Source organism: Lissotriton vulgaris, chromosome 4_1, assembly GCF_964263255.1.
Source record: "Lissotriton vulgaris chromosome 4_1, aLisVul1.2, whole genome shotgun sequence".
Taxonomy (NCBI): Eukaryota; Metazoa; Chordata; class Amphibia; order Caudata; family Salamandridae; genus Lissotriton; species Lissotriton vulgaris.
Window position 1 is genome coordinate 479,359,268 of NC_141691.1, and position 15,952 is coordinate 479,375,219.

The 15,952-nt window shown below is 49.5% G+C and overlaps 1 protein-coding gene across 2 annotated transcripts in view; it reads left to right on the forward strand.

Moving 5' to 3' along the window:
• Positions 1-832: 832 nt before the first annotated feature.
• TRMT2B (tRNA methyltransferase 2B) overlaps positions 833-15,952 on the forward strand; it is a 137,381-nt gene continuing 122,261 nt past the window's right edge. Inside the window, exon 1 of one of the 2 annotated variants that reach the window (XM_086964632.1) lies at positions 833-917. In XM_086964632.1, coding sequence (XP_086820758.1) covers positions 833-917 — 85 coding nt within the window. The remainder of the gene's footprint in view (positions 918-15,952) is intronic. The other variant, XM_086964633.1, reaches the window with a different exon arrangement.

Sequence of the window (15,952 nt, forward strand, 5' to 3'; positions counted from 1 at the left end):
CTGGAAAGCTGAATCCCTAACAATAGGTCTCTGGCGAGACCGCGCTTCGCGCGGTTCAACGCCACGAGACCTAAAAACAAGGAAAACAGTGACAAGTAGACCAAATGGAAAGTAAGGGCGGGCTGTAAGCCCTTTCTAAACTTCTTTTTTTTTCAAACAAAAGAATTCTCAAGTTCAGCGTAGTGCAAGCGAAACCTAATTTCTTCCCGGGTGCATGACAAATTGAGAGCTTTGTAGCTGTTATAGTATGAGCGACAAGCAACAAGATATGCTAAAAAAAAATGCATATATCTGTTCCAGGAAGAAAACTGCTGCAGGTTGTTGATCTCGTGTTTGAGCAGTAGATGTCCGTATAGGCTCACAAACACATTCGTCGTTTTGCTTTTATTCACAGATTCGACGCTAGTGTGAAATAGTTAACAGGTCGTAGAAACAAAAGACAACCTTCTTTCTAGTCAAGGTTGCGCTGCCTTGTTGCTTAGCTTATGTCCTGCGGACATGTTTGAAATGTGTGCTTTATATTGTATACGCTGTTAAAATTAAAAGAGGAACACACTGTAGCTAATGCGAGATTATAGATCCTGTTTCAAAGTTTCTCATTTTGAAAAAAGATGTATAACAATATTTTGAGAAATGTATAACGCATCCCTGTATCGTACTATTTTGCAGCTTTTCTGATTATATTTCCTGACACAAAAGAATATTGTAATATTTTTTTTAAATGTAGTAGATTCATCTTCGTTTTACGCCAGCGATACTCTTGCCTCCTTTTAAACACAGAAGGCCGTCGAGACTGGCTTTGCAGAGACCTCTAGGTTCTAGTCCTTCTTCAATGTTTTCCGGTATTGCTTTTAGGTGTCACAGGGCTCGTGGTTTGCGCGTTGGGCTGGTTTCTTTCCTGTGCTGCTTCCTAATCGGTCAGTCTGTAATAATGTAGCTAAACGGGTTAAATAAATAACAGTGCCTTACTGCAATGCTTTCTAAAACTGCACTGAAAATATATTACAAATGCCAACTGTTCGTTGAAGCGAGAATGGACCCAAGTATCAGTTGTTTAGTGTACACATTAGTCTATCTTTTTTTTTCTTTTGCAATTTTTATATATCAGGAACTCAACCCGAAGTTATTGGAGCGCTTTACATGGGCACCAGTTACATGCACATTCGTTTTTGGTAGGCACGAGGAGATCAAGTGATTTGATTTCCCCAGAATAACAGGCTGTTAAGCTGACACCGAGACTCGAACCTGCTTCCTCAGTTCCAAAGTCGTGAGCTCTGGCCATTACGCCAGAGGAGGATAAAACCTTTAGCTCGAAGCCTTAACATTAAAAGAGGGGAGTGGTAGCACATCCGCAAAGGGGTGGAGATTACAGGGTAAGTCAGCTAATAAACTGCCTTTGTGATATTTACTCCATTAGAGCTGGTATATCTCAAATGATCACACTTGCTTTAAGAACAGTTCCCCTTTAGGTTGTTATCCTAGTAGTAGACATTACCAACACTTGCCAGGGGTACATTTTTTGTGGGAGGGACATGGAGGGAGGAAAGTCCATCCACAGCTTGGTTGGATGCTACTTACATTGTTATGTTACGTGTGTTTGTAAAGCGCACTATCACCCGCAAGGGTATCCTGAACTAGGGTGATCACTTGTGGGACACCCCCGCGCCGCACGGCCACCAGCTGCTGCGTGTGCCCCACTGCCTGCCCTCTGCCTCGCTGCCGGCTGACTCTGCTGTTGCTCGTTTCCGAATTGTTTTGACCGCCATTTGTGCCTGTTTCGTTTTCCCTTTCTGAGCCCGTGTTAGCGTCTCCTCACTGTTGCTGTTGTTAGTTTTGAATTGTTTTGACCGACATTTGTGCCTGTTTCGTTTTCCCTTTCTGAGCCCGTGTTAGCGTCTCCTCACTGTTGCTGTTGTTAGTTTTGAATTGTTTTGACCGACATTTGTGCCTGTTTCGTTTTCCCTTTCTGAGCCCGTGTTAGCGTCTCCTCACTGTTGCTGTTGTTAGTTTTGAATTGTTTTTATCGCCATTTGTGCCTGTTTCTTTGCTGTGCCCGTGTTTAGCGTTCTCCTTCCTGTTTGCCCGCCTACCTCGCCGCCCTCCGTCTTCCCTCCCCGCTCCCCGCTTCCCGCCACCGCCGCCAAGCCCCGCCCCTTTTGCCTTCTGTATCCCTCCCCGCTCCCGCCTCCCAGCTGCCCCGCCCACCCGCGCACTTCGCCTTATATGGCGACCGTGCGAACGTGCAGCGGTCACGCGCAGCGGGCGCGCCGATTGTGCGCCGAAGGCGCGCCAAAGGTAAGCCCGTCTGCGCCCGTCCGCGCCTGGACCGCGCCCAGTGCCAGGACCCCTGGACCTCGAAGACCCCGGCCGACCCGCCGGACGTACTCCGCCGCCACCCTCATCGCACTCAATACCGGCCGACTCCCAGATTGCCACCAAGCCACTCCTCGACGCACCCACGGACCCTTCAGCTGCCACGCCTGCAAATTCACCTGCATCCGGACCTGCCTCGCACCAGCACCCGCCAAGGCGAACACCAGCAGCACCCACCTCAAGTGCATCCTGCTCAACACCCGCTCCGTCCACAGACACGCCATCGAACTCTGGAACCTTCTAGACGCCACAGCCCCTGACGTTGCCTTCCTCACGGAGACCTGGATGAACGCCTCCTCAGCGCCCGACATCGCCATCGCTATCCCAGAGGGCTACAAGATCGTCCGGAGGGACCGCAACGCCAACCAGATGGGAGGAGGCATCGCCATCATCCACAGAAACACCATCCGTCTCACGACCAGCACCGACAACACCCTGACCAGCGCCGAACACCTGCATTTCCAGATCCACACCAACCCGAACACCACCCTCAGAGGCACCCTGATCTACCGGCCCCCGGGACCACGCACACAATTCAGCGAGGACATCGCCGACTTCGTCAGCCCGCATGCCCTCCCCTCCGCTGACTACATCCTCCTAGGGGACCTCAACTTCCATCTGGAGAATAACAACGACCGCAACACCAGCACCCTGCTCGACAACCTCGCCAATCTTGGACTCAAGCAACTGGTGTCCACCCCCACCCACCTCGCCGGACACACACTCGACGCAGTCTTCTCTTCCAGCACAGACGTCGACTTCAGCCACGCCACAGAGCTTCAATGGACGGACCACAGCTGCGTCCACTTCACCTTCAAGAGAACGACGACCCACCACCACCAGCAACAGGCCGCCCGCAGAAGCTGGAACAAGATCACAGCAGACCAGCTCGCCACCTCCCTGAGCCAGCACCCTCCTGCCAGCTCAGCGAACCCCAGCCAGGCCGCCGACAACCTCACGAAGTGGATCAGCATCTGCGCGGACGAACTCGCCCCGCTGAGGACCCCGCCCAGCAGACCCGGCAGCAAGAAAGCCCCTTGGTTCACCGACGAACTCAAGAGCTCCAAGAAGAACTGCCGAGCCCTCGAGAAAGTATGGAGAAGGGAACCTACACCGGACAACAGGACCTCCTTCAAGCTTGCCACCCGGAAGCACCACCAGCTGATCCGCGCCGCCAAGAAAACAGCATTCAAGGACCGGTTGGACAACAACGCACACAACTGCAAGGAACTCTTCAACATCGTGAAAGAGCTCTCCAACCCCAGCGCAGGAAACAACGACATCACCGCATCGCAAGACCTCTGCAACTCCCTCGCCGCATACTTCCACAACAAGATCGCGGACATACACAGCAGCTTCAACAACCAACCAACGCACGCCATGACCGAACAACCACCCCCCACCACCACCCTCCACGCCTGTACCCCGATCAGCACCGAAGACACCATCCGCACGATGAACTCCATCCACTCCGGATCACCGACCGACCCCTGCCCTCACCACGTCTTCAACAAGGCCGACGCTGTCATCGCACCCCACCTGCGAGACATCATCAACACCTCCTTCGACACCGCCACCTTCCCTGAGAGCTGGAAGCACGCCGAACTCAGCGCTCTACTCAAGAAACCAACAGCGGACCCCACCGAACTCAAGAACTACCGCCCCATCTCGCTCCTCCCGTTTCCAGCCAAAGTCATCGAGAAGACCTTCAACAAGCAGATGGCCGCCTTCCTCGAGACGAATGGATCCCTCGACCCCTCACAGTCCGGCTTCCGAGCCAATCACAGCACCGAGACCGCCCTCATCGCCGCCACCGATGACATCCGAGCCCTGATGGACAACGGAGAAACAGCGGCCCTCATCCTCCTAGACCTCTCCGCGGCATTCGACACTGTCTGCCACCGCACCCTAGTACAGCGCCTCAGCAACATCGGAATCCAGGACAAGGCGCTGGAATGGATCATCTCCTTCCTCGACGGAAGAACACAGAGAGTCCGCCTACCACCGTACAAGTCAGAGGCCTCCGAAGTCATCTGCGGCGTCCCTCAAGGATCATCTCTGAGCCCCACCCTCTTCAACGTCTACATGAGCCCCCTCGCGGCCATCGCACGCAAACACAACCTCAGCATAATCTCCTACGCCGACGACACCCAGCTGATCCTCTCCCTGACCAACGACCCCGCCTCCGCCAGAGCCAACCTGCACGAAGGGATGAAAGAGGTAGCCGAGTGGATGACAACCAGCCGCCTGAAACTAAACTCTGACAAGACGGAGGTCCTCATCCTGGGCTCTTCACCCTCCGCCTGGGACGACTCCTGGTGGCCTCCCGCCCTGGGCACCGCACCCAAACCGACAGACCATGCACGCAACCTGGGCTTCATCCTGGACTCCTCCCTCTCCATGACCAGGCAAGTCAACAACGTCTCCTCGGCATGCTTCAACATCCTACGCATGCTACGAAAGATCTTCTGGTGGATCCCCACCGAGACCAGGAAGACCGTCACCCAGGCCCTCGTCACCAGCCGACTGGACTACGGCAACGCCCTCTACGCCGGTACCACCGCCAAGCTCCAGAAGAGACTCCAGCGGATCCAGAACGCCTCAGCCAGACTCATCCTCGACATCCCACGAACCAGCCACATCTCCGGACATCTGAGAGACCTTCACTGGCTCCCCGTCAACAAAAGATTCACCTTCCGCCTCCTCACCCACGCACACAAAGCCCTACACGACCAAGGCCCGAGCTACCTCAACAACCGGATCAACTGCTACGCTCCCAAACGCCACCTCCGATCAGCCAACCACGCCCTCGCCGCCGTCCCCCGCATTCGAAGAGCGACTACAGGAGGAAGGTCCTTCTCCTACCTGGCCGCCAAGACCTGGAACTCCCTCCCGACCGACCTGCGCCTGACCCAAGACCACCTCTCCTTCAGAAAGAAGCTGAAGACCTGGCTGTTCGAGCAGTAGCGGCCCCCCCCCCCCCAGCGCCTTGAGACCCTACGGGTATGTAGCGCGCTCTATAAGTGTCATTGATTGATTGATTGATTGATCAGCCGTCTGGGATTTTCCTGGACTGTTCCGGTTTTAAGAGGACTCGCCCTGTGTCCCAACACTTTTCATATTTTTAGAAAAATGTCCGGGTTTTTGGGACAAAGGTCAGGTAATTCTTTAAAGCAGATATAAGCTCTGTTCACAGGCGCATCTGAGATTGAACTGTTTTAACTTAAGTAATGTATCTGTTTCTGTCAGGCAGCACAGGAGGGGGACGGCTGCCTGCTCCCAGCAGAGACAAAGTGGGAAGCGGGAGCTCAGGGTTGAGGGGTCCTGCCTGCCATAGATATATAGATGCAAGCACAAACACTCACAGTTGCAAGCACATACCTACATATATATAAACACACATACATTTATAAGCCTTGTGTGTGTGTATGTATGTGCACACATTTACAAAACTGCAAAAAACAGGACAGACCGGATATAAAAGTTACACTAAAGGCTTTAGTCTTATTTTTATGTCTGACCTGTCCCGGTTTTTGCTTCTCAAACCTGGTCACCCTACCCTGTACTTGAGCAGGTGTGTGTACCTAACCCTGTCTATGGTAGGCTGGTAAATCCCTTGGCCGCAGCGGTAATTCCGCCGCGACGCTGGGGAGGAGGGGGGTAGCGCGGCGCCGCCATGCTCGTGACGGAACCACGCGGTCATGAGCCACGGGCGAACTATGCTCATGACAGCGCGGTTCCGTCACGTCCCCGCCCACTCACTAATTCGCCCGCACAGGCGGGAAATCAGTGCCACGTGGGCGGAGCCGCCGTAGCATGACGGAACCACGCCGTCATGAGCACAAGCCACCCGTGGAATGGGTTAATTGAAAAGCTAGGATTTCAGCTTCTTGTAGAACTTAGGAATAGAGGAGTAGGCTCTGATATGGAATTGGAGGTCTTCTACGCTTTAGAAGCAATATAAGAGACCGCCCTCCTGATCTGGTTCTGTGTATGTGTGCGATGAGTCAGAGTAGGAGTCCTGCGGAACAGAGGTTTTCTAGGGTGGATGGTGGAAATCAACCACCTGGAGATGCGACTAGGTGGTGCCTAAGTTGTGTAATGCACTGAATGTGTGTGTAAGGAGTTTGTCATATGCACATTTGTGTATTGCGAGCCAGTGGTACTCCCTCAGTAATTGTCTGATGTGAGTTTTGTGTAGTAGGTTGAGGACGAGTCTGACTGGCAAGTTCTGGATCATTTGTTGTCTTCTACTGAGTTGCATGGTGATCCCTTTGTAGAGGGTTTTTCGGTAGTCCAAATTGTCTTTGACTAGGGTGTGAGTGACAGTTTTTCTAGTGTTGCTTGGCAGCCATCGGAAGACCTTCCTCAGCATCTTCAGGGTGTGGAATTGATGGGGTTGACTTATGCGGTCACGTTCAGTTTGCTGTTGATAATTATTCTGAGGTCCCTGGCATTGGTGCTGGGTGTGGGTCCAAGTCCACTTGCTGGAGTCCCATGGTGAGGTGTTCTTGTTGAGCTTGAGACAGTTGGCCTTCGTCCAATTAGCGACTTCAGTCATGCAAGAGATGAGTATGAGTTCTGTGTCGTCATCCTAGGAGAGGATGTTAATGTTGTTTATGTGAATTATGTTGGCCAGAGGAATCACATATGCAATGAAGAGGGTGGCTTAAATTGATAAACCTTGTGGCTCTCCACAGTTGAGTTTGCTGGCTTCTGAGGAGTTAGTTACCAGGTGCCTGATGATGATGGTGTGTGAAACCGTGTCAAATCCTGCAAAGAGGTCCAGTAGAATGACGGCTGTTGTATCTTCTCCTTGAAGGATCATGCAGATGTTGTGTGTAGCGGCAATGAGTGCTGTTTCTGTACTGTGGTTGGAAACATAGAAGAGAGAGGTTTATCAAAAATCAGGGAAATGTATTTCTCCATTGACTTTCGTTGAAGTGGAGAATTTTCTAAGACAAATCTGAAAAAAATCATTTTGGGCCAGATGTAGGAAGCCTAATATCGGTCGGTAACGGCCGAAATTACCGAATTTCGTCCGTTACCGACCGGTATTAGGCATTTGAGATGTAGGGGCCTCATTTAAGGATTCGGTAATTTACTGAATCGGTAATTTAAGGAATCGGTAAATTACCGAATTCTTAAATACCGATTTGGTAAATTGCCGAATCCTTAATGTAGGAAGCACTCAAGTGAGTGCTTTTCACTTGTACGGATTCGTTATTTACCACCAACTACAAGTTGGTGGTAAATAACAAAAACCTTCAAAAAAGCTATTTTGTGCTTTTCTCAACTGTGCCATGTGGCAGACATACATGCCCTTAGGGCATGTATGTGTGCCACATGTGCACCCATGCACTATACAGGGGTGAAACAGGGTGTCAATGTGACACCCTGCCACCCTTGTAGGTCTACCCCCTATTACCGATTCGGTATTTACCGAATCAGTAATTCTCATTAATTCCTATGGGCCTCCAGGCCCATAGGAATGAGTGGGGAATACAGAATCGGTAAATACCGAATCGGTATTTACCGAATTTTACCGATTTGGTAAAATTTACCGAATCATTAGGTACATATCATTTACCGATTCTAAAATACCAAATCGGTAAAATTCGGTATTTTAGAATCGATAAATGATATTTACCTACATCTAGCCCTTTGTCTTTAAAAATCCAGGAGTCTCCAAACTGAATTATGAAAGATGGAAATTATGGCCGATTGGTATACTTTTAAAGGGAAGGTATAAACACTTGTCAGTAGGTCTGTAATGGACAATAGGAGCACTTGTCAACGGTGCTACTATACCACACTTATTATGAACAACACCTACTGACACTTCTCATCGAGGTTGCTGTATTCATGGATATCCCAATTTTAACAGGTAAGTCTTGATTTGTAAAGCCAAGTGTGGTTTTATTTCAGAATTTCTTTGTTACAAAATCCTCCTCTTCTGTGCAAATTAATGAATAAATTACTTTTCACTTCATTATATAAACTTCACTCATTCCTGTTCCTAACTCTTGACATGCAGGTGTTTACAGTGCTACAAACACACTCAGTGGGTTGCGAACAACCAAATAAATATTTATGGGGCAACTTTGTTAACTTCAAAGTCAACAAAGTATTGTTTCCATTTAGTGATGCCACCCTGCTTAGTTGGTTGCACATTGTAAGAAATTGGGTTACTGGTTGAAGGAGGTGAAACCCTTCTCAAGCAGCAATCACAATTCTTCCCAGAATGAAGTCACAAGCAAACCCTAAATTAACCTGTGGTAAACCCTCAGATTGCTAGGCACAGAGCAGCCAGGCTTAACTCAAAGGCAGTGTGTAAAGTATTTGTGCAATACCTCCAACAGTACTACAGTGAAAACATACCACAAAAAAAGCCCACAACAGATTTAGAAAAAATATTTTGTAATAAATAAAACAAGTCCAAAATGATAAAAGTCCAATTAGAACCAAAAATATAAAATTCGAAAGATTTCATAGAAAATAGAACCAAAACTGTGGATATCTGGTCGAGCCGGACTAGGACAAAGTCACAAGTTCAGGACGAACACAATGGCGCGTAAGCGGCTACAAAGACCCAGTTAGACCTGCTGAACAGGGTACCTTAAATCCTTGTTTACGAAGCGTTGCAAGGATCTGCATCGAAGATGCGTCGCACATCCGACCATGACTGCATTAACGAGCCAAGCAGCGAGATTGCCATCATACTCAAGGAATCCATCCATTGCATCCCCACAAAGACAGCATCCCCCCCAGCCATGGAACACTTCAACGTCCAACTATAAACCAGCAGTCTGTGTCATCTCCCTCTCCATAATCAGACACCATACCCTTAGGTGTGGGCACTCTCTTCTCAGTGGGCACTGATGAAATGCTGCCACCATCTGTGCTGGACTCAGTCCTCCTGGCTTTCAAGTCTAGTTCTCTTAAGCTCAGCTCCTGAGCTAATACAATCTGTCTCTCCTCCCAGGCCAATTTTTTCTCCTCTAATGCTCGCTCCTGATTCTGTTTGAGCTCAGCAAACTCCAATTTGTGCTTTTTTTCTTCCCTCCCGTTTTCCAGCTCCTCTGGAGACAGACTCTTAGAGGATACACTGCTGCTTGCTCTTTGGTGATTTAGCTCTCCTTGCTGGCTTGCCCCTCGCCCCACAGGTAGTCCCTGATTCTCCTCCTCAGAAAAAATCTCATCCCTCTCTCCTGGGGACACAGCTGCTGCATCTCTAGCTTCTATCTAGGGCTTCAGCACTTTGCGAAGGTCTTCCTTTTTCATCAGGCCTTTAAAAGAACATTTAAATCCTTTGTAAATGTGTTTGAGTTGTTTCACTATGTCGGTCTCTAAACCTTCCAGCTTAAACTCGATTCCTACAGATGTAACGACTGCCACTCCAGACTGAGGCATGATTTTTGAGAGAATTCACAAAAAAAGCCAATCGGAAATAAATTACTTGGTTTTGAGGTCTATGTGGATGTTGGTGTACAGCAAATTACTGCCAGGTGTTGCACAACAGAAGTCCTATCCTCACTGCTGATCACCAATGTTAGAAATCAGGTCTGTGGTTGGCCGAGGTATGCACCCTGTCCAAGTGAGGACTGCAATTTTAGTCAGGGTAAGTTGGTCACACACTTAAATTAGCCTGTGCTTACCGTCTGGTAGCTTGGCACAGAGCAGTCAGGCTTAACATAAGAGGCAATGTGTAAAGCAGTTGTGCATACGTGGATACTGTAACACAGTGAAAACACGCCAGAAATGACTCCACAATGAGATATGGAAATAGTATCTCTTGTTTTTCAAAACAAGATAAAAGCTGTAAGAATCCAATGAAAGCATTTTAATTTACAAATAAGAATGTACAATGCTGAAAGAGTCCTTGCGCTTTCAGTAGGATCTTTATGGTTACGCTGGGGAAATGACAGCGATGCATACCGTGGATCGGGAACAGACCTTCTCTCAGGGTCAGCGCAAAGCAATGTTTCCAAAGTTATTACAGTTAAGATGCAAGATCAAGTTTGCTTTGTTCACCCTGAGCTGGCAGGGTATGCCCGGACGTGGGTCTCTTTCTCACTTTGCAACTGGATTCAAGCTAGCCTGGCTGATGGAGTGTGTTACCCAGAAACTGGTCCCAGGATGCTTTTTTCCAGTTCAGGGAAGACCTGGCTTGGCAGTTCGGGCTGGACTGTTCCCATGAGACACAGGGTCAAGAGTGATTTGCATAAAGCTGGGTCTGAACTGAGGTGGCGAAGTGAGCTAAAGAATGATGATAGATTCAACCCAGATCTGTGACTGGGGGTGAGTGTCTGAAAAGTATCAGCGCTCCGTCCATCGTCTCCTTGTGTTTGGTTTGTTCGCCCTAAGTTGGCAGGGTATGCCCAGACGTGAGTCCCTTGCTCACTTTGCCACTGGATTCAAGCTAGCTTGGCTGATGAAGTGTCTTACTCAGAAACCTTACCCAGGATGCTTGTTTCCGTTTCAGGGAAGACCTGGCTTGGCAGTTCGGGCTGGACTGTTCCCATGAGGCACAGGGTCAGGACTGATTTGCAAAAAGCTGGTTCTGAACTGAGGTGGCGAAGTGAGCTAAAGAATGATGATGGATTCAACCCAGATCTGTGACTGGGGGGTTAGTGTCTGAAAAGTTTTCAGCCCTCCGTCCATCATCTCCTTGTGTTTGGACTGATCCTCCCGCTCCATTTGGGGCTGCCTGTGAGAGTGCTGGTGGGCGGCAGGAACCTCGTAAGTCTCAGAGCTCACAGTACCTTTCTCTAGAGATTGCAGTGGTGCCTTCCGCCTCGGCATCAAGACCCGCGTTGCTTGAGTCTCCCTTTGCTGGATACAGTGTGGTGAGTGGAGTCACAGAAGGCAGGCGCCCGTCTTTCCTTGATGCTTGCAGAGTGCGCCTGGTTGTGCTTGACTACCTTTATGCACTGCAGCTTTGACAAAGTTGACAAACATGATAGTCTGTGTTCTAGCAGGCAGACATGGGGGTTCTTGATCAGTGCAATGCAATGATGTATGTGGATGCCCAAAAGGCCTATGACTGATTGAGGGCAAGTCAGGCAGAGTCAGACTCCAGATTAGCAGAGCCAAGCAGCGGTCGTTTGTGTGAATGAAATCTTTGATGGCTCTGAGATTTCCTGAACAGGGAGCAAGCCAACAAGCCCTTGAGGTTACTTAGGTTTCAAAAGGTTGTAGAGAACAGGTCCAGTCCTTCTCACCACCCAGGTCAGAGACAGCAGGCCAACACAGCAAAGCAGGTAGCAAAATGGCAGTCCCTCCTGTGCCCAGCATTCAGCAGGCCAACACAGCAAAGCAAATAGCAAAGGCACAGTCTCTCCTGTAGTACAGCTCCTCTTCTTGGCAGCGTTTCCTTAGGACCCCACAGTAAGGTAGTGAGAGGGGATCATAGACCTAATACTTATACCCAAACTTTTTCCTTGAAGTGGAGGGGACTACAAAGCAAAGCCTATTTGGTGCACAAGTCTCCTTTCAGTCCAGCTATGTCTGCTAGCCCATCTGCGGGGAGGTAAATCACTGTATGTGTGAGACCAGGCCACTACCTATTCAGGTGTACGTGTCAGCTCCTCCACTCCCTCTTGCCCAGGAAGACCCATCAATATGCAGATGCAGCTGAGTGTCCTGTACTTGTGGCTGTCTAGAGGGAATGCACAACGTGTACCGATCACACCACTCCAGACATGTATTGGAGGCAGGCTATAAGGCACACGAGATGTGAGATCAAAGAAATGTCCACTTTGCAAAAGTGGCATTTCTAGATTAGAAATAACAGATACAGCTTTACCACTAAAGAGGATTTGTCATTACCAATACAATGGTATAAAACAGAGAGCAGTTACTCCCTTGCAATCCGGAATTACACGTAAAAAGGGTATTTAAGAAATTACCAATGTTAACCTACGGGAGGAGCAGCCCTCGCAGTAGTGAAAACGAAACTTGGGTGGTTGTCACTACGAGGACATGTAAAACAAAAAGGTACATGTCTTGCCCTTAGGGCTACCTAGGCCATACCTTAGGGGTGACTGATGTGTAATAAAAGGGCAGTTTAAGACTTGGCAAGCATTCAGAAATGGGAAAACCAAAGGAAATGATGGACGGAGTGTTCACAATACAAACACTCACCCCCAGTTAACTGATCTGGGTTTAATCCATCACCGTTCTTTTGCTCACTCCGCCACCCCAGGTCAGACATGGCCATATGCAAATCAGTCTGACCCTGTGCCTCATGGGAACAGTCCAGCCCGAACTGCCAAGCCTTCCCTGGACCGGAAACAAGCTACAGAGGACCGGTTTCTGGCATTTCAGCCGTCTTCAGCCCGGCTTGTTTGAATCCAGTGGCAAAGTGAGCAAGGGACTCACGTCTGAGCATACCCTGCCAACTTATGGAGAACAAAGAAAAACCAAAGGAAATGATGGATGGAGTGTTGACAATATAAACACTCACCCCCAGTCAACTGATCTGGGTTTAATCCATCACCGTTCTTTAGTTGGGGGTGAGTGTTTGTATTGTCAACTCTCTGTCCATCACCCCCTTTGGTTTTTCTTTGTTCGCCCTAAGTTGGCAGGGTATGCTCAGACGTGTGTCCCTTGCTCACTTTGCCACTGGATTCAAGCAAGCCCGGCTGAAGACGGCTGGGATGCCAGAAACCGGTCCTGGGAAGCTTGATTCCGGTCCAGGGAAGACATGGCTTGGCAGTTCGGGCTGGACTGTTCCCATGAGGCACAGGGTCAGACTGATTTGCATATGGCCATGTCTGAACTGGGGTGGCGGAGTGAGCTAAAGAACGGTGATGGATTAAACCCAGATCAGTTAACTGGGGGTGAGTGTTTGTATTCTCAACGCTACGTCCATCACCCCCTTTGGTTTTTCTTTGGTTTTTCTTTGCCACTGGATTCAAGCAAGCCCGGCTGAAGACGGCTGGAATGCCAGAAACCGGTCCTGGAAAGCTTGATTCCGGTCCAGGGAAGACATGGCTTGGCAGTTCGGGCTGGACAGCAGCGGCCAGACCAGCACTGCAAGGGGAGTATCTGTTGAAGTTTTTGACCGGCAGGGCTGCGAGCTAGCAGCGTGGGGACTCCAAGGTCCAGGAGCCCACGCGCGCCCATCTCCATCTGGGCTGCTCTCCCTGCCGGCCCCTCCCCCACCTGAACACTCTTAAGGTTTCTCCGCGCATTTCCTCACCGGATCGCCTCTTTGACCTTCCTGACACCAGCGGACTAAGGAGTCTTGTTCTTCACCGGGAGCCCACAGAGCCTGCTGCTGCCGCCTCTCCTCGCCGGACCCGCTTCGCGGGTCCCGCTTCGCGGACAGCAGCGGCCAGACCAGCACTGCAAGGGGAGTATCTGTTGAAGTTTTTGACCGGCAGGGCTGCGAGCTAGCAGCGTGGGGACTCCAAGGTCCAGGAGCCCACGCGCGCCCATCTCCATCTGGGCTGCTCTCCCTGCCGGCCCCTCCCCCTCGGCCTCCAATCCGATCACTACAAAAGTCATACAGCCTCCCCGCTGCGCGGGAGCGCGCGGGAGCGTCCAGGGAGAAGCCCGGGACAAGGGCGGGACCGTCTGTGGCCGTCCGGGGCCGAAGGAGTCCGGGCTGGGCCACCCCCCTTGCCAGCACAATTTATCATCTATTTCAGTAAGTGACATAGAAACTCCGGTATCATCTTGTAATTAATATGGCAATGCCTACAAATACAAGCCCTGCAAACAGCCACTTGATGTCTCTTCCAACGGAGCCTGGTCCACTGGCCATCGGTCCCTTAGACAAATTCTTTTTTAATCGCTCATTGACAATAGATAAAGAGTTAACTTTGGCTGAGAAGCGTGCAGAGCGTAGGTTATCCATTGAAATACTTAAGAACTCCACGGACAAGTTTCCAAATTCAGCATACCCTACTTTGGTAACCCCCTTATCATCAGTGAACCTCCCAGTTACATACGAACACTCTGAGGTTCAGGCCGATAAAACAAATAAGAGTGTCTTGGCTGATTCAAATAATCCATGTGGTAGCAAATCTCAATCAACATCGCACCCTGATTTAGGTCTTCAGGTTATATTGGCCAATCCCAAAATCGGGTTCAAAAGGAAACGACCAGCTTCCGCAAAAAAATGCAAAAAGGTGGTCAGACCTCCACAAAAACTCAGGAAGCTACATAAACTTGTGAACACTGGGAAGGTAGTTAATGAACAAGTTCAAAGTACAGGAAGTGCAATATCAACTATTTTTGTATCCCAGGATAGCCAAGACATAGCGGACAATTCTTTTACTGTTCCCAATGTAACAAGTAAAGAAAATGCTGTATTATTTGCAAATGTGCTCCCTGAATTGGAAAAAATGTTTAGACTACTACTTACCCCTATTGAGGATAGAATTGCTAAGCTCGCAGATAGGTTAAACCACTTCGAGCAGACAACATTAGACAATTTCTATTCTACAAAATCCCTGATTAAAGCAAATAGGGCGGAAGCAAACACAAACCCCCAGGTCGTAAATAACCCTCATGTACAGGACAAGGGTAGAAATCCCCGAAATGGCTCTCCTTTACCCCCCAAACAAAACAAACCTCCAGCTAAAGCCACTGTAAAAACTTCAGATAGGGCCGAGAGAGTGACTGCTGGTTCTGAACCATTGCAGTCGACTTCAATACATTCTACTCAGCCCATAATACCTCAGACACAAAATCCACCGGCCGCTGTGAATGTTGAGGCTATATTGTGTCAACAAGTGGGCACAGTACCTACATCTTTAAACGTAACCAATAACACACGCATAGCTCCTAACATCCCGGGGGGAGGAAACGGGGCTAATGTACGCCAGCCGGCAGGTAAATCTCTAGCGTCGTCCCAAGCAAATAATAAACTACAGGTGCAGAAGCCTGCCCTCCAACTCGTTCCCCAAGTTCCCAAACCTACCCCACCGTCCTTGCCAAAGCCACCCCAAAGAAAACCTCCAATTAATCTTACTCCAGACTCCTTCCCCTATGTGGCAGTTCTTATCAATGTACCACCCTTACCCCCAGGGCAGAAAGAAAATTTCCAGATGCTTAAAAACAAGACCATGCACTGGTTAAAGGAAAACCGTCCTCTGCCGGGTGATATTGACGGGCTAATAATAGGGGCAAGGAGAATTGACTGGATGGGTTACACACCAAAAACCCTGGGGGGGGATTGTATTGTGGTTAATTTCCAAGACCCTAGGGTGGTGGGATGGATAACAAGGCAGGGATGGGGAACAAATAAGGGTGGTATTGGTATTGTGGACCTTACCTTTTTTTACCCCCGACCCTCAAGTGTAACTACAAGTTTACTCAACGAGCCCCTAATCCCCCCTACTGTATCATGGCCAGTTAATCCTTTACCACCTCCACCTGCTGGTTATAATCATACCTTACACACATATTACAATCCCTATGTAGGTGGGCAGGATTTGGGCTGGGGGTATTGACATACTGGTATTGATAGCTTAGGTGGGATCTTAAAAGAAGTAGAAGGGTTACGTGATGCTTGTGATAATACCATTGCCACAAATCTATTGGTGAACAATACTGAGGCGGGGTG